This window comes from Onychomys torridus, chromosome 3, assembly GCF_903995425.1.
Source record: "Onychomys torridus chromosome 3, mOncTor1.1, whole genome shotgun sequence".
Classification (NCBI taxonomy): domain Eukaryota; kingdom Metazoa; phylum Chordata; class Mammalia; order Rodentia; family Cricetidae; genus Onychomys; species Onychomys torridus.
The window spans coordinates 29,729,849-29,757,581 of NC_050445.1; the positions used below are offsets into that span (position 1 = coordinate 29,729,849).

General features: G+C 40.0%; 1 protein-coding gene across 3 annotated transcripts in view; it reads right to left on the minus strand.

Annotated features, from left to right (window-relative positions):
* The window catches only part of Agk (acylglycerol kinase), an 81,355-nt gene that overhangs the window by 15,560 nt on the left and 38,062 nt on the right, over positions 1–27,733 (minus strand). For all 3 annotated transcript variants that reach the window (XM_036182051.1, XM_036182052.1, XM_036182053.1), the window contains exons 5-11: positions 25,634–25,709; positions 19,961–20,053; positions 17,525–17,557; positions 15,880–15,974; positions 7,159–7,228; positions 2,891–2,970; positions 310–367 (exon numbers count right to left, since the gene is read on the minus strand). In XM_036182051.1, coding sequence (XP_036037944.1) covers positions 310–367; positions 2,891–2,970; positions 7,159–7,228; positions 15,880–15,974; positions 17,525–17,557; positions 19,961–20,053; positions 25,634–25,709 — 505 coding nt within the window. The remainder of the gene's footprint in view (positions 1–309; positions 368–2,890; positions 2,971–7,158; positions 7,229–15,879; positions 15,975–17,524; positions 17,558–19,960; positions 20,054–25,633; positions 25,710–27,733) is intronic.

Consider the following 27,733-nt stretch of genomic DNA (forward strand, 5'->3'; position numbering starts at 1 on the left):
TTTCTGCTCACTGTTTAAGGTTTGTCTGGCAAGGATGGGTGAATGAGTAAGCAAAGGCAAGTATCCAAGACAAATAAACATGGGCTTGGCCATACAGAGAATGAGGATGGGTGGATGGATGGATGGACGGGTGGACAGATGGAGTGCTTGTCTATCAAAACAATATTTTCTATAATTATATAAATCAAATGCCTCCATTTAGTGTTGGAACATGTAATATGGCTCTGTAGCAAGGAATCTCAAATATACATGTCACAAAAAAACATCAAATTAACATAGGCCAGGTTCTACACTGTAAATTGCATTTACCTGAAGAGTGCTGAAAAAGTGGGCTGCTTTGATTTTTAGTGGACCAAGATACCAGTACCTAAGAAAAAACAAGATAAAAAGATGAGAAGAACTACCAGTGTTCTAGATATCATCTAGGACAATCAATTCATCAGGATTGTACCTCTCTTATGATTGGCTGCTCTAGGGGCTTAAGGATTGTATCATGACATGATACAGTTTTAACCTAAATTTTAATGGCACACATAACAATTAGATGGTAAAAAGATTCTTGTAGTTAATAAGAGATATATAACCTAAGTCTCTTTGACCTCTAAATTTACAAGTCACTATAATACAGACTTTCACCCACAGAACAGGTTGAGTATACATTCAAAAGGGCCACAAGAAGACAGCACCAAAAACCACAAAGAGATGGAGTATTATAGATACTGCAGGACCTAATGTGTTATAAGACACAGGACTGCATCCTGTACCCCTAAGCCCCTCTCACACAAAACGCACATACATTCATATAAACTAGTAAAATTCACATTATTCCAGTTACACAGCTTTAATATGCCAAGTGTTAAGTCTTAGAGTGAAAATTGATTGCATATTGCTAAGTGCATAAAGCTACTAGAGAGGAAGATGCCAGGTTGCAATTAGAAAGTGATATAGATGCCACGCTTTAGATTTAGCTCTGATACCAACATGCTACTTGACTGCCACTGACTGAGTCATGTCAGAAGGCCTTTATTTAGCTCCTATTACATGTATGGAGAAAGATGTATAGAAGAGCACAGGGTAAAATTCCTACCTTTGGGCCTATGATTTAAGGAAGTTAACAGCCCCTAAATACTAGTAAATAACAAGTGACTTCATATGTCGTGGTATAAACTGATCACTATTTAATGGAAAGAAAAGTCAAGAAAAAAGAAAAAAACAGTAGAGTGGCCATGCTGTGAAATAAAACACCCAGGATAAAGTAGAAGTGTGGAGCAGAAGGTGACGGGGAGTGAACTGAATCTAGACAAATACAAGCGGGAGGAGAATCACTTTAGGTAAGAAGAGGTACAGAGCCAGACAAAGGGCAAGGCTCAATAACAGAACTCCAGAACTGGCCATTAGGGATGATGGCCCAGGAAGTTAGGCCCAAAGTCCCAGAATAAGGAAGTCAGATAAAGCTAAAGTATAGCTATTCTAATGATCATTCAGGTTAATATTGGGAGGGTATTAATGAAGGCCTTGGATATTTGATATTTTGTGGTATTTTGAAGTCCTTTATAGTTTATTCCTTTTCCCAACTAGCCAACTAGAAAAACACCCTGGTTCAGATGGTTTATTTCTAAAGTATCAGCAGTTCCTTGCACCTTTTCCAGTAGTAAATTTGGACTCTATAATTATAGTCTTCCTATGGCCAGCAAGGGAATGTTTCTTATTTCACACCAAAAGTGACTCAGCAAGGAATTATGTGACCACCTACAGACTTTGAAATGCATTGTTGAGAAGCCAGCCAAAATATGGAGCAGGTAGATGAGCTATTCCTAAGACAGCTGACCTATGCTAGTGCTGAACTAGTGATCTGAACACTTTGGAAAGCCATTGGTTCTGAGCCGACTTTCTCAGAGAAAGCTAAGCAATTCCTCTCAGGGAGCTGTGGGAATCTGAGATGACAGATCAAACACAAGGTAATTTGTGGCGTCAACATAACCATGGCACACTTGCAAATAAAAAGATGTGAAGCATTAAAACTGTAGTGTGTAATGAGATAGAGCAGTACTTTCCTACTGACATTTCACTGTCAGCAATTCCATTATCCAGGGATAATAGAGTGAAACATGTGAGAAATTTCTGTGAAGAAAGCTTAGCAGTCTGGCCCATGAACTGCAAGAGAGGTTTCTTGATGAGAGAGCTGTACATGAAATCAATCATAACTCAGTAACCTCTACTAAAACTGTAATCCCTGGGCTGAAGGCAAAGGAGGACACCTTCACTAGGAATGAAATGAACCTCACATGATGTCTTCGTCAGTCCTGCTCAGGAAGCTGGCCCACACTACCTCTCCACACCTCTTTCCTAGCCAGAAGTTTCATTCCACATGGGTCTCCAAAAACTAAGTCTATCCCCATGAGAGACAGCGTCGGCCCACTAATCACTCCTCCTGAGCCTGTTCTTCCAGTCAGCAAAGCCAGACACCCACCTTTCTCCCTTCAGAGGAGCAGCCCACCTACGCACATTTTCAAACAACAGCTCACATAAAGTCTGCTGACCAACTAGGACTGTAAGAGCTCCCCAAAGCCGAGGTGCAGACAGCACATTAGGGTTCAGCTAAGCATGTTGCTGTATAATAAGCAATGCCAGTTCCTCCTTCTACATAGCTTGAACCTAAGCTAAATGTGTCAAAATAGACATGCCCTTCTCTTTATGGAACTTCCCTGTCCTTTCAGCCTATAGACTCCAAACTGGTATATGGTTGCTGCTATTTCATTATCAATACCAAATTCAGCTTCCTGATGCAGAAGATTTACTCGCAGACCAGTGTATTTTAAAACCTCAAAAGCAGGATGGGATAAAACTTTTAAAGAGTCATCACATATCAACCTAGTAAGCAATCCTTTACTTGCTAACTTTGACGCCAGCATCTCTGAAGGATCCCCATCGGAGGCCAGTCATTGCAAACACAGGTTGTTCCTTTTCGCCCTGGAAGTTAAATACAAGGGATTTAGCTTTGTGAATATAGTAAATTAATAAGTACCTAGAAAATATTTTTCTCACCAAACCAAACAGTTTATATATTAAAGCAATCAACCCCATGAACACACGGTCAGAATGCTTGAATGATCACACTTGTATTAGATCTCATGAATTTGCTGGCAAGGGAACATATTAGCTGTAAAACTGAGTAGCTGAATTCCAATGTTGAAAACTGATAGATATAAGGCCTCATATTCTAAGAGATACAATACTACACGCAACTCCATAGTTTGCCGAAAGACAGAAGGACCAACTTGGATTCTCCCATACCACCAATTCTCTGCCATGGCTAATATAAGCTAAGATTAAGACCCAGGTGGGGATGGAGGAGAGATCTTTGGTACTAGAAGTTGCTGGCCTGGAGGAAGCACATTGCATCTTGTGCTCATGGGATTCAGGGCTCCTTCAGTCCCAGCATCAGCATCATTCCAATGTGCCAGAGCCAAGCAAGAGAATTTGTAAGAGAAACACATGAGCAGGAGAACTGTACAAGAAGGAGACACTGACCTCTCACCCCTTTGGTGTGTACCTGCTCGTGCAGCAGGCTGGCTTCTCAGTTCTCTGTACTCATACACACAGTAGGGAGAATGAACTAGAGTGAGAGAACAGAGCAAGCAGAGAGGTGCAGGTGAGGCAACCGACTCACTGGCAGAGCAGGGACATGTTTGTCTCTGGGTGCGAAGTGGAGAGTACTTCATCTGAGAGTTGTGGGCTGGGGGCTGTGAGGTACTCGAGTATGAAGAGGCTCTGGAGAGTACTTAGGCTGAGAACTAAAGAAAGAGTTCAAATAAGTGGAGCCAAAACAGATTTCCACCCTCAAATACAATGTCATGGGGAGGGATACGTAAAGAAATTCACACATGAGCCCATTAGAGGCCTAGCAGAGGCATCAGCAACCACCAGGGGGCTCTAACACTGCCAGTTAAGCAGGGTTGCTGCTAATCCTCCTAGGTTTCAATGAGAGAAAAGCTATAATAGATGATGAGAGGACAGTGGAACCAAAATAAGTACCTAAAGAGGACAAACTACTAGTTGATATAGGAGATGAGAGAAGATGCAGTTGATGAGTGTCATTTGAAGAGAGACTCAAATCAGTACACTCCAGATAAGGCCACGGCATCAGATTAAAGACCTTTAAAGGCCCCTGAATGACCTTGGCGTTTATTCAAGGAAGAGACACTACTGAGGATTTTGATCAGAGAAGTGATGTGTTCTAACTTGTGATCGCACACTGGTTGTTCAAAACAGCCCATGTGGAGGCAAGGTCATAGTCAGAGAGCTCTGCAGTAAGATGAAGGTCACCAGAGTGAGAACAAGAGACTGAAGAAGAGTTGCTAGCCTCTGGATATGTTTTGAAGATGAAGCCAACATGGTTTCTTGCCTACCTACCTGTGGTCTTTTCTAATACATCATAGGAAGAAACACATCTTGACTTCCTCACCAAATTGCATGTCCAAGAGATGTGCACACATGCTGAACAGTGAACAAGCTAGTTATAGTTCATGATTTCTTGTGTTTTTGGAGAACGTCAGATCCCGTTAACAGGCTGTGGTCCTTGTGGAAGGAAGGACTGGCCTCGAGCATTGCCTATAATGCTTATGGCATCAAGCTTTGTCTAGAGATTTTTCTTCACATTCTGAAAGCAATTTTCAGAAATAAGAAGAGGATAAAAATCAATTAAACTAATCTGGTTTCTCAGAAACTAGGGTAGAAGCTACTGTTCCACATTTTCTAAGAATTGATTAAAATTTTTCTGCTTCCTGGGCTATGTCATTAATATAAAGAGATTGTGTAAAATCTGACATCAATTTACAAAATCAGAATATGAGAGAAGGGGGTTGAGACAAGAAACACTTTACAAGCACAGCAAGAATTTCCAGCTAAATTCAATTTACTTTGCAATATATCACTTCTAATACATATACAGCAAATACTAAATCACTGAGTTATTAAAAAAAAATCTCCTGACTCACCTCCTTTGGTAATAATCATATTTTACAACAATGTCTTTATAGATAACAATCTCTACTAGTTATCCTTTGATCATAGTCCTTCTGTTCTGTGAAAACAACTTAGTTGTACTACATGCTGAAGATCAATTGCAATTGATTATGATTATGATTAATGAGATCATGATGTAAAGTCTAGACATCGCTGCATGAAGAAAAATTAAAGGAGACTTGGCTTGTTAAGTTCACTGTTGTTGATTTTTTAACTCTTTTGGGGGCCCACCACCCAGCCCCTCAAAAAATACATGCCTGACCTTAGCTTGGCTTATTTCTAGCCAGCTTTTCTAACTTAAATTATCTTGTTTCTCTTTAACTATGTTTTGCCTTTTTACCTTTCTTTATTCTATGTTTCTTTCTTTTCTTCTTACTCCATGGCTGGCTGGGTGGCTGACCCCTGGCATCCTCCTCTCCTCTTTTTCTCAATCCTCTCCCTCTTCTCTCTAGCCAAAATTTCTCCTTCTATTTATTCTCTCTGCCTGGCAGCCCCACTTATCCCTCTCTTGCCTTGCTATTGGCCATTCAGCTCTTTATTAGATCATTGGGTGTTTTAGACAGGCAAAGTAACATAGCTTTACAGAGTCAAACAAATGCAACATAAAAGAATGTAACACATCTTTGCATCTTTAAATAAATATTCCACAACATAAACGAATGTAACACATTTTAAACTAATATTCCACAACAGTTCACCAATTATAAAGATGTACTAGAAAACTGCAAATGGGTTAGGTATCCCTTGCCTAAAAGAATATGGCCAGAAATGTTCCCCATTTTGGAGTTTCTCAAATTTTGAATATTTGCAAAAACCATTGGTTGAAAATTCCTCATGTCAAATCAAAAACGTGGTTTTCAAATTTTGGAGCATTTGGCATTTTGATTTTCAGATTAGGGATGCTCAAGCAGTATAACATTGACTTTCGGGGTTAAAGTTGAGATCATGGCACAGTATATAGATCCTTAAAAGTTTTACAAAATCATAAAATCTACAATAAAAAAATGTTGCACAGCTCAATAGAAAAATGTAGAACTCTAAAATGCAGGAAGCCACAGAAAACCTTGTTCACACCCTAACTGAGAAAGGTTGGACAGACAATCTACAAAGTCCTAACTCTTAAGCTCACGTGAAAGCTAAGATTACAGGACAAGTGAGCTGAAGGATAAAGACCAGCCGCACCAGCAAGACATGAGAAAACATTCACTTGTTGCAGAGCATGGAAGAAAGATGCAGCCAGCATTTCAACAGGTACAGAAATCAGTCACTGTCCTAAGTACTTTATCAGTCTTTTTCCCCCTTAAAAGGCAGTTTCCTGTGGTACAGGCTAGTCTCACTTGCTGAGTAGCTAAAGATGACCTTGAACCCTTCATCCTTGTGCTTCTACAGAGGGTCGGGATATAGGCATACAGCTTAATGTCAGGCCTCAGGGGCCCTTCTAATGCTCAAAACAACCAAAAATAGATGGATTTCTTGCAGTAAGTAGAGGAATTAAAACTGATATAATTATATTAGGAAGTGATACAGAGGAATTTTTGTATGTAACAAAGAGGCCAAGAAGTAAGTTCAAAGCTTATGTATCAAATGGTGACATCATATATTTAACACTACTAAGTGCAGACTTAAAATGACCACAGTTATAAATTTTATACCACATGAATTTTTATCACAATTACCTTTTTTGGTGAGGTCCTAGGGATTAGACCAGATACAAGTAAACACACATTCTATCATTTATCTGTATGTTCAGCCCCAACGACAATAGTATTTAAAATGGGATCATAAACACATTAATTAGTGATAACAGAATCATAAATAGTGCTTTTCTCTGGAGACTAAATCTGGGGATAGGAAGAGAAAAGGAATGCCATGTTCATCATAATCCCATGTGAACTGTTAAAACTTTTTCTTTTTTTTTTTTTTAAAAGATCTATTTATTTATTATGTATACAGAAGAGGGCACCAGATCTCATTACAGATGGTTGTGAGCCACCATGTGGTTGCTGGGAATTGAACTCAGGACCTCTGGAGGGGCAGTTGGTGTTCTTAACCTCTAAGCCATTTCTCCAGCCCCAAAACTTTATTTTCTTTAACCTGTGATACCTTCTTTAAAATCTGAAGGAAAGATTTTACCTTGATCTGCAAGACATCAAGTGGAATTGTCTCTCCTTTCACGATCGCAAGTGTGGCGTCTGTAATGTGTCTAAACAGGGAAAAAAAGGAAAGGATCCTGTTGTAAAAGGTAAACACCATCTCCTTGAGTGCACAGAAGGCACATGTGTGCATACATACCCACACTCACACACTCAGAATCCTAGAGGGCAGTCAGGAAAAGCTAGTCTTCTGAAATAATGTTAAGAAAGCAGAAGGAAACATGTGAAAGAATTACCAATTCAGAAGAGTACAATGTTCTGAGAGACTCACAAAGATTTGAAGTTATATAAGTTACTGGTCATTTGTTTACTTGACATTTACTGAATCACTCCACTGTGCCTATTACTGGAAAATGTGGTACTTAAATACATAATATAACACGGTGCCTTTTAATCAGTGTAAGAAACTCAGCCATTTAAAAATATATATTTCTTCCTTCTCAAACAGCCAGATGGTAACTAAAGGACAGGACTGTAGTTCAGGACCCAAGACACATTTCCTTATTTTCCAGGACGACAAGGATGTTTTTCAAGCTTCATTTCCACTGTTGATTCTTTCCTTCAAGATACAAGACTATTCTTATCCACATTATGACAATCTCTTGAAAAAACTATATATATAAAACTACCATCAAAAGTAAACACTATATATTACACATTCAGGGCATACAAAATTATGCCAGATCGGCAAACAAGCCTAGAATTTGTACTTTGATAAATTCAAAGTCAGGCATATATAAATACACAACAGATGGTCAACAAGAGAAACATTAAATGGCTAGACAGAAAAACATCTGCTCTCATAGGAGAGAATGAGTGGACCCACACCAGGGACCTCCTTGGAATGGCCATCAAACGTCCTATGCTCTAGGTGCCCCCATTACAAGCCCATCACTCTCATCCTTCAAATCTGGCAGATGGTGCCACCTCAGAGGGGCTGCTCCTTCCAGCCTAGCGGAAGGTCCTTCACTGTGACTATTACTCAACTGTTGCTGTCCTTTCTCAACCACAGTCTGTACTGTGTACTTATTAACGTTATCACCTGCTTCCTCCTGGAGAACACAAGTTCCACAAAGCTGGTGTCAGTTTAGTGTACTGACCAATGAAAACTCTACATCAGCACAATGCATGTCAAATAACAGGCAGTCAGTATTTGCTGAGAACAATAGTTTATTCTCTACAATTTCAAGCACATAAACTGCAGAGAACTGATGTATATTCCTCACTCAGACTCAACAATTATCAACTCATGACCAATCTTACTTGTCATGATATTTTATTTGTGCACTCCAATAAAGGTTATCTGGGGATCAGAGGAAAGAGCCAGCCACTATATTAAATTTAGAGGTCAGGCAGTGGTAGCACACGACTTTAATCCTAGTGTTCAGAATCTCTGTGAGTTCAAGGCCATACTGGGAACAGAGCCAAATGTGGTGGCACACACTTTTCATCCCAGTGCTAGTTAACCATAGAGATTTAGAGGTCTGTACAGACAGACAGGAAGTGATAGAGCTGGGTGGATAGAGGAAGTGATGTAGTTGGGCAAAGAGAGGAAGTAAGATGGCAGGGCACAGAAAGGTATATAGGCGTGAGTACACAGGAAGCAGCTCTCTCTGGAGGCTGAGGAGTTGGTAAGGTGAGGTTGGCTGTGGCTTGTCCTGTTCTTCCCATCTCTCAGTTTTCACCCCAGTATCTGGCTCTGGGTATTTTTTTTATTAATAAGACCATTTAGCAATTCATCTTACACTTACTTCTTCATATTACCCTGTAAACCACTAATCAATGAAAGCAAATCTGATATCTTAATAGTTCATTATGTATCTACAAGAGGCTTTTATGAAATATCATTATTATATTTAAAATATTGAATTACTGTGTATCAACATATTTAGTCAGTTTTCAAATTTTATATATAAATATATGTTACTTCATTTGTTCAAATCAAGATTCAAACAAGATACATACAGGAAGGGCTGGAGAGATGGCTCAGAGGTTAAGAGCACCGACTGTTCTTCCAGAGGTCCTGAGTTCAATTCCCAGCAACCACATGGTGGCTCATAACCATCTGTAATGAGATCTGGCTCCCTCTTCTGTATACATAATAAATAAATAAATAAATAAATAAATAAATAAATAAATCTAAAGAAAAAAAACAAAACAACTAAATTTCTGTGTGAAACCAGTGGTGGTGGTGCCCGCCTTTAATCCCAGCGCTCAGGAGGCAGAGGCAGGCATATCTCTGTGAGTTCGAGGCCAGCCTTGTCTACAGAGTGAGATCCAGGACAGACTCCAAAACTACAGAGAAGCCCTGTCTAAAAAAAAAATTGGGGGGCGGTGGTGCCACGCGCCTTTAATCCCAGCACTAGGGAGGCAGAGGCAGGCAGATCTCTGTGAGTTCGAGGCCAGCCTCGGCTACAGAGTGAGATGATCCAGGACAGGCTCCAAAGCTACACAGAGAAACTCTGTTTCAAAAAACCAAAAAAAACCCCAAAAAACAAAAAAACAAAAAAAAACAAAACAAAGATACATAATGATGATTGGCTATGTGTTTGAAATCTTTTAATCTATTATTTGTTCTTTTTCATTTCTCTACTTGTTTAAGAAATAGGCCACTTGTTTATTGAGTTTCTATGGACTTGAACCTTAGTGACTATATGTGTAAGGCCCTACCTAGTGTGTGTGTGTGTGTGTGTGTGTGTACACTTTATATATTTTCTGAGTATAGCTAGAATAGACATCAGTTGAGATGTTGGTAACAATAATTGCTATGTGGTTGATGTGGTTGTATGTACTTCACCAGAAGATAAAGAACACCTGGCTGTCTTTTGGTGATGATGGCAACCAGTGAAAATAATTACCAAGATTTACTGAATTGCAAAAACCTTGAATTGTCTCTTCTATCATTCTTTCTATTTTATGTTCTGTTGTACAAAAAGAACCTTTCCCTCAAAAAACGATCTGGATACTATAATACAGCTCACATAAGAAAGCCAAAATCAGCCAGGTGTGATAGTGCATGCCTTTAATCCCAGCACTCAGGAGGCAGAGGTAGGTGTATCTTTGTGAGTTTAAGGCCAGCCTGGGCTACAAAGCAAGTTCCAGGACAGCCAAAGCTGTTAAACAGAGAAACCCTGTCTTGGGGGGGGGGGGGAGAAAGAGAGAGAGAGAGAGAGAGAGAGAGGAGAGAAGAAAGCCAAGATAAACGTTTAACTCTTTTAAAACCATGAGACGGGGTCTCATGTATCTTAGGTTGGCACTCTGTAGCCAAAGATGACTTTCAACTTCTGATCTCCCTGCTTCTATCTGCCCAGTGCTGGGATTACAGAAGTGCACCATCACGACTGGTTTACTCCATGCTGGAGATGGAACCCAGGGCTTCACGCTTGCTAGCATCTTGCCAACTAAACTACATCCCTTCTCCCTCTTTCTTATTTAAATAGGGTCTGATTTTGCCCCCAGCTGGCTATCTAGATCAGGCTGACCTTGAACTCACAGTGGTCCTCTGCCTTTTGACTGCTGTGATTCATGGTATACACCACACCAGTCCCCCCCACACAAACACCATTAAAAACAACTTTAAAAACCAGTTTTCTAAATAATAACTTAGTTTCTCATAGCATCCGAATGTGTCTAGTTTTTAATTTTTACTTGTTTTCTGGTTATCACTATGAAACTGACCTGGTATGTTTCAATACACTGTGGATATTCACCTCATTGGCGCGAAGTTAATGATGGGGTATAGGATCGCCATATAATTAGAATTAATGGGGAGAGACAGAAGCCATAGAGGTATATGCTGATGTCAACAAACCTCAGGAGAAACTAGAACACATCTCCAGTGCTTGCTAATCAAGTTACTGAAGTTCGACAGGACTATGCTTGTTTATTTTTAGTCTCTCTCTCTCTCTCTCTCTCTCTCTCTCTCTCTCTCTCTCTCTCTCTCTCTCTCTCTCTGTGCGTGCGTGCGTGTGTGTGTGTGTGTGTGTGTGTGTGTGTGTGTGTGTGTGTGTCTACAGATCAAATCCAGTAAATGTACATGAACCTCCTTTTTTAGAGCCATCTTAGGTCAGGTCCATGGGAACATTTAAAGGCAAGTACAGAATTTCCCTATACAATCCCTTCCCCCTCCTACAAACACAGCTGTTCTATTACCACCTCCTCTCACCACCTCCAAAACTGGTTGGCTCATTCGTTACACCTGATAACTTATACTGACTTATTATTGTCATTCATAATCCAGTTTTGATCATAGCTGCAATCTCAATGGGTTGAGACAAACGTTAATGACATGTGCCCACTACAGTAGTAGGTACAAAGTAATTTTAACACCACACAAATGTGTTTGCACCACTCCAGGCTCTAACACCCTCCCCTTCTTACAGTCACAGTTTTACCTAGTCCAGATCCAACAGCTGGTGCCACATAGTGTAGCCTGTTCCAGACTGTTTTCCTTTACTTGGTGATAGGCATCCAAGTTTCTGTTCTTCTAGAGCTCCACAGCTCACTGCCTTTCAGCACTGAATGAGACTCCACTGTTTGCAGGAATTAATCCACCTGCCAATTCTTTCTTCTCGCATGAGCGGTGCCAAACCGTCTTTGAAGGAGTTGGTTTGTTCCAAGGTTATCAAACTTATGGGCCTACCATTGTCATACTTTTCCTTTAGAACGTTTTTTCATGTTTGTAGGCTCTGCAGTGACGTCATCTGTTTCATCACCAAAATCAATCATTTGCGTCCTTTCTAGTTTTTCTTTTTCCTGGCTAGAGATTTATTATTTCCAAGAACCAGCTTTTCTGTTGACATCTGTTTTCAATCTCATTATTTTTCTGTTTACTCTGGATTTAAATTCTTCTTTCCTTGTGTTAACTCTAGATTTACCTCGCTTTCCTCCTCTCCCTGACGGTGACTGCAGCCAGGCTGGTGGCAAACTCACACTGCTCCCGACCCCGTCCCAGGGGAATGCCACAGTGCCTTCGCACTGCATCTCTCTCTGCTTCTGTTCTCATATGCATACCAAATGCTTTAAAATCCTCTAACCACTGCCGCTTCCCACCTATGTTTGCAAGGTGTTTTTATCTAGTTCAAATATTTTACAATTTCTCAAGACGTCTTCCTTGATGTACCTGTTATTTAGAAGCATATTGTGTGACTGCACAGATTCACACACTATCAATTACCTTTTCTTTCAGTCTTCAATCCTTCTACCCTGTAAGTTAGGGCAGGACTCAAGAGTTGGTTAGGGCTGGGCTATTTGCCTTCTTCCAGAGCCAGCTGGAGTCCAGCAACCCCCGTGGGGCTCCCACACTGCTCCAGAAGCTGGGGCTCCGACTAAACAGTTGCTCCTGATGCAGACTTGCAGGGAAGAAGATTGCTTCCGAGTACGCCAGAATTCTTCCTTTCCCCTGTGTGGTACTTGGTGTGGGGTCTCCAGCAAACTCCTGGAGGTAAATCTCTCAGTACTGAAGGAAACCCGTAAGGCCAGGTGCCAAGGGTTTCCTACACAGCACTGCTCGCCACAGCTGCTTCCATCACGAGTCTCTGCCTTGGTAGGTCAAGACTCAGTGTTTCCACTTGTTTCTTCAACCATGGGGCGTCTGCTTTGCTGGTGTCCTCCCTCCTGCCTGTTCAGGTCCAAGAGTCGGCAGTTATTGTCTTTCCACTGGGGCGCTGAGGATCGGGCCCAGGGCCTTGTGCATCCTGGGCAAACACTCCTGTCAGCTTTCCGTTTGCTCTGCCAGCAGAGCTCCTCCAACGCAACCCTGGAAACTGAAGAACCAGCTTCTTTTTGAAAATCAGACTCACTGAGTTGGAACCCACACGCAGTACAATCTGTCCTTGTAGGCATGCCTTTCCATACCTTTTGTCAGTTTATTCATGTAACCAACACCATCTCCAAAATACACCTTTCTAATATCCCTCCAAGCCCTTCATCAATCTTTGCAGCCAACCCACTCCCACCACCATTGGTTCCTGGCAATTACCGTGTCCAGTTTAATCTTTTGTAGAATTATCATATAATAGAATGAAAAAGCATGGGTTTGATATTATTCATGTGACTGACTGTATCACATGGTAGATGGTTTCTTTCTATGGTTAAGTAGCTCTCTATTGTATGGATGTACCATAATTGGTATATACGTTGGCTGACATTGGCACTATTCCTGCTTTTTGGCAACTAGCAACAGATTCTACAAATAAGGTTTAGGTTGTTGTATGGATCTGTATGTCTGCATTTCTCTTAGGTAAATGCCTAAAAAGTGTGACAAATTTATGTTTAACTTGGTAAGAAACAGCCACAAAAGTTCCTATCAAGGCTGCACTACCTGGCATTTCTGCCATCCACCCATGAGTTTCAGTTGCTGACAACTCCTAACAGTGCTGTGCTGTCTGGAGACTTTTTTCCTTTTATGTAGTGTAAGCCACTGTGGATTGGAGAAATGGCTCAGTAGTTAAAAGAGTACTTGCTGCTCTTGCAAAGAGCGCTGGTTCGATTCCCAGTACCCACATGAGGTGTACCACCATCTGTATCTCCAGTTCCAGGAGATCCAATGCCCCCTCGTGGCCTCCTTGGACATCAGGAATTCTATATGCAGGCAAAATACCCATATTTATCTATGAACCCATTATTTTCCTTTCAATATAGATGTTGCCTGGGGAGTGAGTAGCCAAGTTTTTAAAAATGAGATCTGACTTGGAGAGAGCAAGCAGCATGCTCCCAAGTCTAGGCTAGTTTGTCCGAGTGTATACGCATGGGTTATGACAGAAGCCCTACAGATGATGTCTGCACTGTGCACAGCACCTGGCAAACAGGGAGAGCCTTAGAAAGTGCCTGCGAGAGACTGACCTGAAAAAGACCCAAACTATTGCAATTCAAAAAGACTTTTTGCATTAAATTGCATCTCTAAATTGTATGGCAGAAGACAACAAAAATGCAACCTCAAATTTATCATTCTCTAACAGTAATTCAAATTCTAATAAAGAAGCATTATAGCCTGGCATTTAGGATTATTTACCTGCCACAGGCCACATTCCAAGAAAAAAAAGACTTTTTTTTCTTCTTTAATAATTATGCGACAAGAAATCTTGACAGCAGGGCAAAGGCAAAGCTTTGTTCTTTTTAAATAGCCTCAGGCAGCCAGCGGCCATGTTAAAAAGTCTGCAAAATTCTGAGCCCACGGCAGACTTACTGATTACCTAAGGGCCCTGGGGCATGCTTATAGATTAGATTTTATTAATCTTTAAATTATAAATAGAAGCAGCAGTAACAGTAGTTTGAGAACATGGAAAAACTGCTCCGAAAAAGCAGAATGCTATCTCAGGTCCTGGGAGAGTGTCCACATGTGAGTGTAAACTGGCTTTCAGACAGACAAGGGTTTCGGAAGGAAAACAGCCTATCTCTGATCACTGATGTGCTATTGGCAATGCTGGCTAGAGCTGTTCAATAATCTCTACTGCTCAAGGGAAGACATGCTCACTGAAGGAGTCAAGTCTAAACTGTATAGGATTTATATGAGATCAGCAAAAATGCTTGAGGCATTCATCGGGCATTATCTGTTGCCCCTCAAAAATTCTAACCTATGACCAAACAGTATGGCCCTTTAAAAGGCTTCCCTGTTTGCTAGGCCTCAGGATGGATGGAGAATGGCTGAAGGATCTGTGACACCTGAGAGAATCAGAATGAAGGGCTGCTAAGTATCTATATGCATGCCTGGGTTTTCCTATATGTACCCGGGCTTTTATGAACAGCACAGAATTGTTAAAAGATATAATTGTTGGCCCTCAAAATTCTAACAGGGAAAGTCAATCTATAAGAACCAGTCTAAGAAAATACTCTAAAGCATAAAAAAAACTTTTTTTAAACTCAAATAAAAAAGTCACTTTAGTATCACTATTATTGACTTAGAAGGTTATAACAAGAAATTCTGAGAAAATTTTTAACTAATTCATTCAGCAAATATTTACTTCCTGACATCTAACTGTCACAAACCTTACACTGCATATGGCATAATGATTTCCCCAACACTGTCCATTTACTTACGTCCTTTGACAACATTTGCTCAAGATTATGTTATTAATTGCTGTGAAAGCCAGGCCTCAAATTCAAGATCACCACCTTTTTGAAGGATTTGGGCTTTGTTCCCTAAAGCTTTCAGGAAAAAAGAACTACTAAAACAACCATCTGCCTGACTCCCAAAGACACTGTTAGACTCTCGGTAATTTAGTTTTGATGTCAGGACTTCACTGCTCCAGGCAGTCACAAAAGGACGTGACTGTACTTGGTTGTTTTACCTGCCTATGTCGCTGGTAAGGAAGCCAAGGCTACCAGCTCGGTTCCCACAAAGACTTGCTATTTGTCAGCATGTGTACTTAAAGGAAACGATCAGTGCAAATCTGCCCTCAACCTCACGAAAGGGTCTTAGAGTGTAAAAGCAGAAAAACGTAGGGTCAGAGACGCCATCTCACATCACCTCCGATGACAGAAAGTACTCACCTCCACCCTGACTCCAGGACTTACTATTAGATTAGGGAGCCACCACAGCTCAACTGGGAAACACCCCAATTCTCTGAAAGGCGGGATGCTCTCTCTCGATAACTTGAAGTTTCAAACTACCAAATTTGAAAAGTCGACTTTATCATGCATGTGGTTTTCAGTCCTAGGCTCTATCATCCAGAAATGTTAGCATTCCATATTGACAACCTACTGGACTTTGTTTCCACTTTCGGCAAAGAGGGTGTGACTCAAACTACTGGTCTGTCCCAGCGGGATAAATCCAATTGGAATCTTACTGAAGGTAGCCTGGTAGAACAAAATGAAGAGAAAGTTTCACTGTTATAATCAGAAAATTAAGTTCAACAGAGAGGCATATGTGTGTCCTCTATGACAAAGTAACTGGCCTGTGCCTTCCTTCTCATCTCCATTCCCCATCCCTAGGCCAGCAAGCAAATGCTCCAAGTGAGCAGTTTCCAAAACACAGCAGTCCGTGAAAACACAATGACTCAGAATTTAGAAGACAGATTTGGGTACTCAGTAACTGCAATTCTTTATATGAAACTGGGTTAAGATAACAATAGTCTTACAACTACTGGAGCAATTAGCCAGTATGAGAGTCACACTAAGCTATAACACTAGATAAGAATACACAGGTTAAATTCATCTAAAAATCCCTGTTTCTACAGTGACCAATGAAAGGTGACAGTGTTTCATAAGCTACTTCAAATACAAACAAGGCAAAGAGAGTGAGTCAAACAGCTGTCAGTCAGTGACAAACTAGGGGATTTAACTAAGTGTCACAGATATAACAGTTACTTGAAGATTCCAAAAGAAGATTCTGAATCCAACCTCTGCTTTTATTTAAATAGTTTAAACTATCGCAGGACAATGAATGAAATCTTACAAAATCCCATAGGCCCACAACTCAGATTTAAGAACATTTACCATTTTGCTTCTGATATTTTAAGAAATAGGATCGCAAAATAAAAATTAATAACTAAATAAATAGGCAGAGAGACAGATGAAGTCCTTTGAGATCCTGTTCTCCTGTCTCCTCTTTGAGGAAATCATTATGCTAGGTTGGTATGACTCTTTTCCAACTACATTATTTTTTCTTTCTATATACTTACATACCAAATAACACACAGTGACAGTACCGTTTTCTGCATTCTAAAACCATACAGAAATATATATCACCTTTTTTAGAAACTTACTTTGTATTTAGCATTTCTAAGATCTAAAGATGTACGCAATTGTCTGTGCACAGGTAGGGGGTAAGGTTTTAGGACATACAAAGAGACCAGAGGGCAACTTCCCATCTTGTTCTCTAGGCACTGTCCACATTTTTCTTTGAAAAGGTCTCACCCAGGGCTTCAAACATGCAAAGTTGGCTCTCCTAGCCAGCCAGTACTGGGATTATCCAGCTGATTTTATATGGATCCTGGGGATCAAACTCAGGTCCTTGTGCTCACCCTTAACCAAATAAGCCTAGTTCATTCATTTCAGTGCTATCTGATCCCTGTTATATGAACACATCACTATGAATTGATGAAAGAATTCCTTGAAGAAAAGATTCTACAGGAAATTTTTATACAGTACAAACTGCTGTTAAAATGTACTGGTACTCCAGATTACCAACACAGCAAGTCCACCATGGTTCATGAGAATGACCTATGACAGAGGAACAGCATGCCAAAGCCCTGGGTCCAATCCTCCACACAGCATATATATGTATGTGTATACTTATACATACATACATAAATACATATATATAAATATGTATGTATGTATTATGAGGAGCAAAAGACAAAAGAATGATAAAAAGTAAAAGCTTAAATATGTTGTTACAAGCTCACCTCATCTGTTCTTCGAAGTACTCCAGTAACAACCTATAAATGTAAAAAAATTATTATAAACAACATGCATTTCCTTTATCATCACAAAATTAGATTCAAATTTCATGGACCACAAACTTATTTGTTTTCTTCTAGAATCTTATGTTAAATGATGTACTAGATCTTAAAAACACATCATTTTCTCAAATATAATCACGGCTAAATTGAATTTTATTCTTAACCTAGAAGTAATAATAAAAACAAAGATAAATTATAAAAATTCCACATTACATTAGTAAAATTATGTTTCAAGGTCTACAAAACACAGCTTTACTAATGTTTATATGTTGTAGGTTCTACAGAAATGTGCGCATTTCAATTATGCAGAAAAGCCTATGTCACCCTTTTGAGGTACACAGAGGGAAAGATGCCTTACTGTTTTCAGAAATCCGTACTCAACTGTTTCTTCCTGAGGGATATGAAGACAAAGGGGCTAAACAGCTAACACTAATCACTTGCTTATTTTATTTTATTCATTTTTTGAGACAGGGTTTCATTAGTTAGCCTAGACTCACAGCATTCCTCCTGCCTCAGCCTCCTTGGTGCCAGGAAGAAGGTGTGAGCCATCATACCTAACCAATCCCTTCTCTAGCCAGTGTCTACTTCAATGACTGCAAATGCACCAAATATACAATTCACCATCTCTTTGTAAAAACATTTGTAAAAATTAAAGGTTGACACATCTCATTCCTTTATCTTGTCCCACTTCACTGGGTTTCAGTATTACACGGGCTGTCAATGGTCTACTCCATTCTTTGTAGGCAATCAGAACTCTTCACATTTCATTAACAAGCTATAAAAACAACTACAAGATCATTAGCAGAGCCTTTTAAAAAAAAGAAGCTTACTAAGGCCCATACAGATGCCAAGTCAGATGCACAAAAGTCTCTACTGTTCATTTCTGACCCCTCACAGTGATGAAGCCATCAAAGAGAGCTCAAAGGCCAGAGTACTGCAGTACGGTGTAAAGTATGGCATCTGAGAAAACAGATGAACCTACATTAAAGTTACGATCTAAACTTCATGGTTTAGACTGGTGTTCACTCTGTGTTGTACATTTTATGGATTTTAACAAACATGTAATGACACCTGGCCATCAGTATCATCTCCAAAGTATTTTCATTGACCTACAAGTCCTGTGTGCTGACTACTCATCCTTCTCTTCTCCCGACTTCAGGCAACTCTCACCTTTTCCCTCTCTCGTATTTTTGCTTGGCCCACATGTCCAACAGTTGGGTAAACAGTTTAGTAAACTAAAGTCTTTTCATGGTTTCTTTCACTTATTAATATACACTGTTTCCTCCAAGTCTTGTCATAACTGAATAGTTCTTTTTTTGTTTTTCACGTTAAATAATCCATTACTTGGATATGCAACTCTACTTACCCACTGACCTATAAAGGAGACCTTCATTTCTTCCAAGTTTTGTCGATCATAAAGACACTATAAATGGCCATGTGCACATTTTTTTGTTTGCACAATAGTTGTGAACTCCTCTGAGTAACTTCCAATGAGCACAATTGCTGGATAACATGGTAAGAGTATGTTCAGTTTTCTGTTTTGTTTCTCCGGGATTTTGGTTATCCTAATAGGTAAAAGTGACTAAACAGCTCTGCATTCCCACCATCAGTGAATGACAGTTCCTACCGCTCCATGCTCATCAGCGTTGGGTACTGCCTGTGATCTATCTAGATCCTGGCCATTCCAATAGGTGTAGCATCTCACTAAGGGTGAGTGATACTAGTATTAGAACAAAGACAGGGCTAGGGACAGCGCTCAGTGGTGAGCGCTTGCCCAGCATACATGAGGAGTGTTCTCTAGCACTGACTGCCAACAACCAACCTTAAAAAACGACAGAAAAGACGACAGACTCACACACCTGAACAAGCAGCACCTCTCCCTATAAATGCAGTAGTAAGAGTTAACTTTCTACACAACAGGAATGATGTGAGTGGGCAGAGAGGTGTGTTCTTGAGAGTAACTGTCATGTGATGAGAACTTGTTCTCGGTGATACCATGCTGGCATCACAGAGCTACTGTACATAACAGGATGCACACAGCACAACAAGCTCAGCCCATCCATCCCCATTTTGCCCGTCTTACTCAGTATCTGAGGTCAGTCTTGCTATGTAGTCCAAGATTAACTGGAACTCAAGATCTCTCACTTCATCCTAAGTGCTTGGATTAAAGAGCCTTTTGATTACATATAAACTCTTCTTTTTTGCTGGGAGGAAGGTTTACAAAAACCAAGAACAGTACAGGGGAAAAGCTCAGGGCTGTAATAGGCCCTAAAATGATGAACTACAACAATTTCCTTAATTATTGTTGCTATTGTCCTAGAACCTAATTTCCATGTTTCTCCCCTTAAAAATGTCTGTGGATGGGGAGGAGGACCCTACCTCCTGCAGTGTTCCATCTCCTCCAGCAACGATAATTACATCTGTGTTTTCCATCAATTCCAGGAGCTTCTTGGCTTGTCCCTCATAATCTGTCTGAAAGATAAAACAAAGCTTTGGTAAATCTGTCACTGTAGGACCACAAGCTCAAAGAATGAAAAGGTGAGATATGTTCTTTAAATTTTTACATTGACTCTATTAATTTTACACAGTTGATAGGCAAGAAAATTTTAGGAAAGCAACAAGGTTTGGATTTTTTTTTTTTGATCTGAAGATCGAACCCAGGGCCTTGCACTTGCTATGCAAGTGCTCTACCACTGAGCTAAATCCCCAAACCCAAGGTATGGATTTTTATAGTTTTAGACTTTCTGAGCCAGAAAAGGCTTGAGAAACTATCTACTTAGCTCCTTATTTAAAAATAAAATTCAAGCCCCAAACCCTGTTTTAGTTATAGAGCTAGGCAGCCCAAGAGCCAGTGTGGCTTCTATTGCATTGTTCACACACTGCTTTTCATCGGAAGGCAGGAAGTCCAGCACATATGCAAATGGGGAAATAGATGTAATGAAAAGAGCAATGATTTCAGAGCCCAAGAGAGCTACCGTAAATCTCAGCTCTGCTACTTTTTAGCTGAGTGACCTTAAACTTGCTGGATCTTAATTTCCTCATCAATGAATTTCCATGTATCAAGAGAGGAATAATCATGGCTTCCTTTACTATTGCTACACAGCATAATTTAGAACAGCTAGAAAAGTAAGTATTTGCAACTGGTACTATGCTAAGTAAATGGAGATTATTATTGTTTTGCTATGATGGCACATAAAAAATGCAGGTGTGTTTTGAAGTACGCACAGAAGAGCACTCTGCCTTCCCAGTTTTACTGCAAATGTTCATTTCAGATATCTGCACACATTTCGGCCACCACCAGGTTGCACACTGACGTATACAGCCCTGCAGACAACTGCTACAAGCTTAAAGGGCATAAAGCAAGAGAAACAGAAATACTATCTCCAATTCAAACACACAAGCCACACCAGCAGGCAAAACCTAGATACTTAAATATCAGATGGTCTCTATGCCCTGTCCCTAGCATAGAGCTCTGAAGATCCATGGAAACTATTTTGTTACTCACAGGAAGCACCCTTCAAGCATTCCAGAGTATGTGCTATAGAGGTGACTTTGGGAGCTGGTCACCAGAGAAGCCAACAAATGATTTAAGGGTTAGAACCTTGAGCTCCACACCCTGACTTCCAGGAAAGGGAGAGAAGCCGAAAGATGAGTTCATTCATCAGGGATCAATGATTTCATCTGTGATGGTTTGAAAGAGAACAGCCCCCATAATGGGAAGGCATTATTAGGAGGTGTGGCCTTGTTGGAGGAAGTGTGTCACTGTGGGGATGGGCTTTGAGGTCTTTTTCTCAAGCTTCACTCAGTGTGACAGTCAGTCAACTTTCTGTTGCCTCTGTGTCAAGATGTAGCAGTCTCAGCTCCAGCACCACCTGTCTGCATGCTGCCATGTTCCCTCTCGTGATGACAACAGACTGAACCTCTGAGACTGTAAGTGAGCCTCCCTCAAATAACTGTTTTCTTTTCTTTCTTCCTTCCTTTCTTCCTTTTTTTGGTTTTTCAAGACAGGGTTTCTCCTTCCTGGAACTCAGTTGGTAGACCAGGCTGGCCTCAAACTCACAGAGATCCGCCTGCCTCTGCCTCCCGAGTGCTGGGATTAAAGGCGTGCGCCACCACTGCCAGCAACTGTTTTCTGTGTAAGGGCTGCCGTGGTCATTGTGTCTCTTCACAGCAATAGAAACCCTAGGACACTATCCATAAGAACGACACAGGAACTCCTATATATATTATATACCTACATGCACATTTGTGTAAAGAGAAATTATGTGCAAACACAGTAAAATGTTAGTAGTCTGGGTGAAGTAGATAAATGTATATGTATTGTTTTTGTAACTTTTTGCAAATTTGAAATTGTTTCCAAATAAAATTTAATATAAAAGAAATTAACCTTTCAAAGACTAATAGTTCCAATTAAACTACAGGAAAAAATATTAATATTTCTACTAAGATTTAAATCTCTCTCTAATGCCTATTTTCTGAACATGTAACATAAATAGAATACTAGTTTTTATATATAATTGCTTAGTATCTTAAATTTGAAAAACTACAAAATAGGAACAAAAGGCCATAAGCCTTTGGTATTAAGGAACTGTTAAATTTGTTGGGTCTAAAGACGTTGTTATAGTTACACAGAAAAATGTCCTTCCTCATTAAAACATATATAATCAAGTATTTAGAAATAAATTTGACAGTGTTTTTTTCAGAGAACTCAGCTACCCTGTGAGGACGCTTGGTGGAGATCACATGGGCCACACAACAGTCACATCCAACAACATGTGAGAAAGGCCATCAAAAATATTCTCCATTCATGCCACTAAGGATTCCCCAGGCGACTAACACCAAGACATTTCTAAATACAGACTGTTGACCAACAAGATCCTAATCAGAAAAGCAATAGTTGAGTCAAGGTGCTGGGTACCAATGCACAGCTAGCCGAGAAATGGGTTAAAACATATCTACAGCTGGACAGGAGAAAGGGCTAAGTCACTACAGGCTAAGGTTCACATACATAATGTACCAACATTTATAACAAACATTTGTTAGGGACCAAGATTTCAGGAACCAAACATGAACCATGGATAACAGTAGCTAAGCCAGAGAACAAGTCATAAGCCCACTGCCCTTCCCCAGAGCAGTAACACCTGTTTGCTAACCAGAGGCTCCCAAAGATAAGAACATTCCACAGTCAGGTGCCATGGCAACCGAATGTAAAGAGCATTCCATGTTCAGGTAGCCTAGCAACAGAACAAATGGCCCCTGACCAGTGACCTTAGCAGACTTCTTGCAGTTGCACGACCTGCACGTCTCCCACATTCTGCACCCCTTGCACGTCCCTTCCCCTTCCCTCCTTCCTGCCCCTTCCCCTCCTATGCTATATAAGCCTTGTGGAGAGAAAGAAATATTGGCAGCTTGATCAGAATCTTGTCTTGCTGTCCGTCTCTTGTGTCCTCTGTCCTCTCATTTGCTCCCACAGGTGGGTCGCCCCCGTTGAAACCCCGCTGGCTGGGGCAAACATTCCTTGATAGTTAATCATCTCAAAATATAACAATAAATACCAAACAAAATTATCTATAGCAATGGGCAAATGCACAGTCATAATAGGAGATTTGCAACTCCTAACAGCATACTTTAGTGATTATCAATAAAAGCAAAGTAAAAAGTCAGGAGGGAAAGAGAAGATCTGTAGTACATAATGAACAAATTTGGTTTGTGGGTCATAAATATCTAGTAGTTGATATGATTACTTTTAGAAATATACAGAACATTTATAAAAACAGACTATTCAATCTAGACATAAAGACGAATCCCAATCAGCTTTAAGATCCTGAAATTATATAGAATACTTCTTTGATGGTGATGCAGTTAATTCAGAAATCATTAACAAAATGATACTCAGCAAAACTTTAGACCTAGAAATTAATTCACAGGTCAAGCAAAAAATCAGACAAAATTATCTACAGAAATGGGTAAATGCACAATCCTGAGAAAATAGTTAGAAATGATAGTGAAAGAACTGTGTCAAAAGTGACAGGACACAGATGAAGCAACAGAGTTTACAGCTTTAAATACATACAGGAGGGAAATAAAATAAACCACAATGAAAATGTCAAACAGAGAGCAGAAAAAAAAATTAAAGTGAAGGAAATAATTTTTCAAGAAAGACCAGAAATGAAACAACTTTGTCAGTGAGAAGATCCACAGGCAAACTGGGTCTTCAGCAGGAACTAAGATGTCTTGAAGATTACTAAGGTCGGGGTTGGGGGGGGGGGGGGGGGGTGGGGTGGATGCCAGTGCAACAAAGCGGGCACAGCTAAGGTGAAGGGTAAATAGGACATTACAAAAGCTACACAGAGTTCAAAGATACCGAGAGGACATTACGAACAACCTGGTAAGTAAGAGGAACAAATGCCTTGACTGTATACTGCCAAAGAGAAACAGAACTTACAAACGTGTAGAACTAATACAAAAGCCTAATATGCAGCGTCTGCCTTCAGCAAAGCTCCAGGCCCAGAGTTTTAGCCAAGAGTTTCATCAAGCAATAAGGAACTATTATTTGATCTTACATGATCGTCCTCAGGGCTCTCATACCTAGACTGTGGCACATTATAGATGCTCATGAAAATGTGTTCTCCTTTCTCCTAACCCCAAAGGCAAAAACAACTGCAAGATCAAGCTGACAAGTTAGAAAAGAGAATTCAGAATTGTATGGCCAATTGGATTACACAGCCTTAGATCTAATCCCTGTGAGACACTCAAAGTGTGACTTAGAAATACATTCACAGCAGTCCCACCACTCTAGGATGGAGAAGGGAGGGGCTTAGGAGCTGCCAGCACTAATTAAGGAGCTAGTGACAACTGGCGGCTTCTCAGGAAGGAAGAGATAAGTTGTCATTAAGGGGTGGTCCCTGGTAGGGCCACTGCACTCCAGAGATGGCACAACAAAAATTGCCTGAATTAATTTTTTTTTAAGACATGAAGTTAGGAGGGTTTGGGAAATTAGGGGGTACAGTTGGGGGACAGATCTGAGATGAGTTGGGGGAGGAGCAGGGGATGAGAATTACCAAAATACTTTGTATGAAATTCTCAAAGAATCAATAAAATATTATTAAAAACAGTGTTTCAGTAAGGAGGAGAATATAGGAGGATCTAGAGGGAGGAAATGGAAGGCAGAAATGATGCAATTATAATTTCAAAAAATAATTAAAAAAGAAACACAGGTTTAAAACACTGGGGAGGGGGGCAGGGACTGAAGAGATAGCTCAGCAGTCAAGTGAACTTATTGCTCTTCCAATGGATCTGGTTTTAGTCCTAGCACCCACATGGTGGCTCACCGTTGTCTGTAGCTCCAGTTCCAGAGAACATGACATTCTCTTCTGGCTTCTGTGGATACTAGGCATGTATGTAGGGCACGTACATACACACAATTTTCTTTAATTAATTAAAAATAAATGTAGCAGAAAGCTGGTTTTGACTAAATGCACACCCCACACATGCACACATATGCCACTTGAAGTTCACCAAAATGGAAACCTGTGACATTGTCTAAAATTAACAATTCCTTCTAACTTATTTTATCCTTTTTTCTTCTTACCTAAAATCTCAAAAACTCTAATGATTCTTTTTAAAATTCCTAGTGACAAATAATTCTTTACAAGCAAGAAAATATTTACCTGCTAGTGGAACTACCAAGAAATTAAACCACTCAAACTGGAGGGCTTTGTATTTTGGGGAACACACTCTAACAACTAAGAGATAACGCCACCTGCTGCCTCTCAGATGAAAAGTCTCAGGATCTCCACATATGCATGTGAGCCCATGCTCCACATACCCATGTGAGCCTGTGCTCAACACACTCAGGTGAGCTTGTGCTGAAATGAAAAGCAGACAATGTCAAGAGAAAACAAAACTTCTTTGAGTAATTAATAGAATATGATACCACATTGAGTTTCTTCTTGTCTTAAATGAAAAACTGAGTTCTGTTTATAAGGTAAGAGCAAAGGATATATTAGAAGTGGTGGTCTTGTGAAATAAAGACTCTAGAGTCCTCCTCACCTTGACAACCGTCACATCCATGCCAGACAGGTGTAAAATCGGGGCAGCATTTTTTTCAAATAGAGTTCTGGCTTTGCTGTAGACAAAGGGAAAAAAAAAACAACCCACAATTACTTTAAAACATATTATCAAGCTGAGAATAAAAAATGTAATCATGTGTCCTAGAGAACACAGACTTTATTTGTTCAAGTATAGGAAGTTCAACAGTGAGTTACCATTTATAGAAAAATAGTTTGTCCCTTGTCTCAAATAATCAGCTTGTATACATTTGGGATGCTACATTCTCAAGACAAATAATGAATAGTGAAAACAACAAAGCTCGACCACTCATAATTCCCAATCCCAGACCCAGCAGAGGAGCAGGCACGACAGAAACAGGGCTTGACTATAGGACTCACACTCTCAGAGTACAGGCATTCCACTGCAATTTACTTACATTCTAATAAAGGGAGTAGAGGTATTTACTGTAGCATTACTCATATGGCCCAGGGGAACAAAACAGATTTACTTAATCCTTTGCTAATCAGCATGATCTCCTGGGAAGAGACACATTGTTTCTTTAAAGTTTAAGCACTAGGGGTCATCTCAAATCTTTAAACTTGTAGAGAGCTCAAAAGTGTTTTCCATGACAGCTAAGTTTTTGCTAGGAAAGGAAAGTCAACAGTATCTGTTAGGACAGATGACTAACAAGGAGAATTAACGAGGAGCTGGACTACATCTGCCAAGAACAGAAGCCCATCTCTGCTCCTCTAGCACTTGATACATCTGTCAATCAACAATGTTCTCACTGCATGATGAGGATGGCTTTCAGAACTATTAGGACCAGATAAGAAGCCTGTAAAAATAGATACCAGTCCTCAGTAATTATTGAGTCCTCCAACTTCCAGGATGGGATATTTCAAAGGTACTTACTAAGAATCTGATGGATTCATATAAAAATGAATGAGTGAATACATCTCCAAATGTAGACAGGTAAATTCTGAGGGAAGGCAAACATGATTGTACTATCTTACAATTAGAGAAACCATTAAACAAACCGGATGGGTTTGTGCATTTCTCATGAACATCATTCCATTAGTGCACTCTAGTCCAATTCAGGTCAAGACTCAAACAAGAGTCCAGGGCTCAAAGGCAGAAATAGTGAAAAATCTCTCTGCACAAATGGCAGAGTTGAAATCAAATAAATGTCAAAATATAGCAACTAGTTGGCCTGTCTATTACCCTGGTATTTTCAACATCACACACACACACACACACACACACACACACACACACACACACACACATCATTAAAACATCTAACATCTACATACATATTTACTTAGCTCTTTTCCTAAAATACAGTTTCCTTAAAAGCCAGTGAGGTATGCTTTACCTTTCTTAAGGATATTTATATGAAAAATACAAAGGCAACTAAGGAGGAATACCCAGGAGCTGAACACAGAACAAATCCTTCACCATCTTTCCTGAAAGGTAGAACCACAAAATGGCATACGAAAGAAACATTACTTCTTAGGAACTATGATGCAAACGGAAAAGATGGCACAAGATTCCATAAGAACCATCAAGGCCCTAACTGGGAACCTGACCAAGTTAACCATTTGCCACCTTTTCTGGTGCTTGAACAATTAACAGAATGAACATGAAAGGCTACATGGAAATGAACTCCCTCTTTCCCCATCACCATGTCTGCATCATAGTAAAAGGTAGAGCTAGGAACATTCCGAGGGATGCCTGTACTGCTGGAACAATAAGAACAGAACAGCTGGGAGGGGATCAGATCTATTTCCTAAAAGCAAAAGTCTCAATCTGTCATATCAATCATAACAAATCTGTAGCCTCCTGTGAGTTTCAGAAAAACCATTTAGACATTTGTTGTTTATTCATATCTTTATATGATGCCACAGGTTCAGAAAATCTCTAAAATAAAAGCAGACTTTTCTTCAGATTGAAAAATAAGTGTTGCCAATAAGAAATACATTATTTATTACATAATTAAGGGTGCAATAGCACCAGGCCTGAATAAAAACTTTATGTACTTACAGCAATTTCTAGACTCAGGCACCACACAAGATAATTACTCTTTAATGTATTATTTAT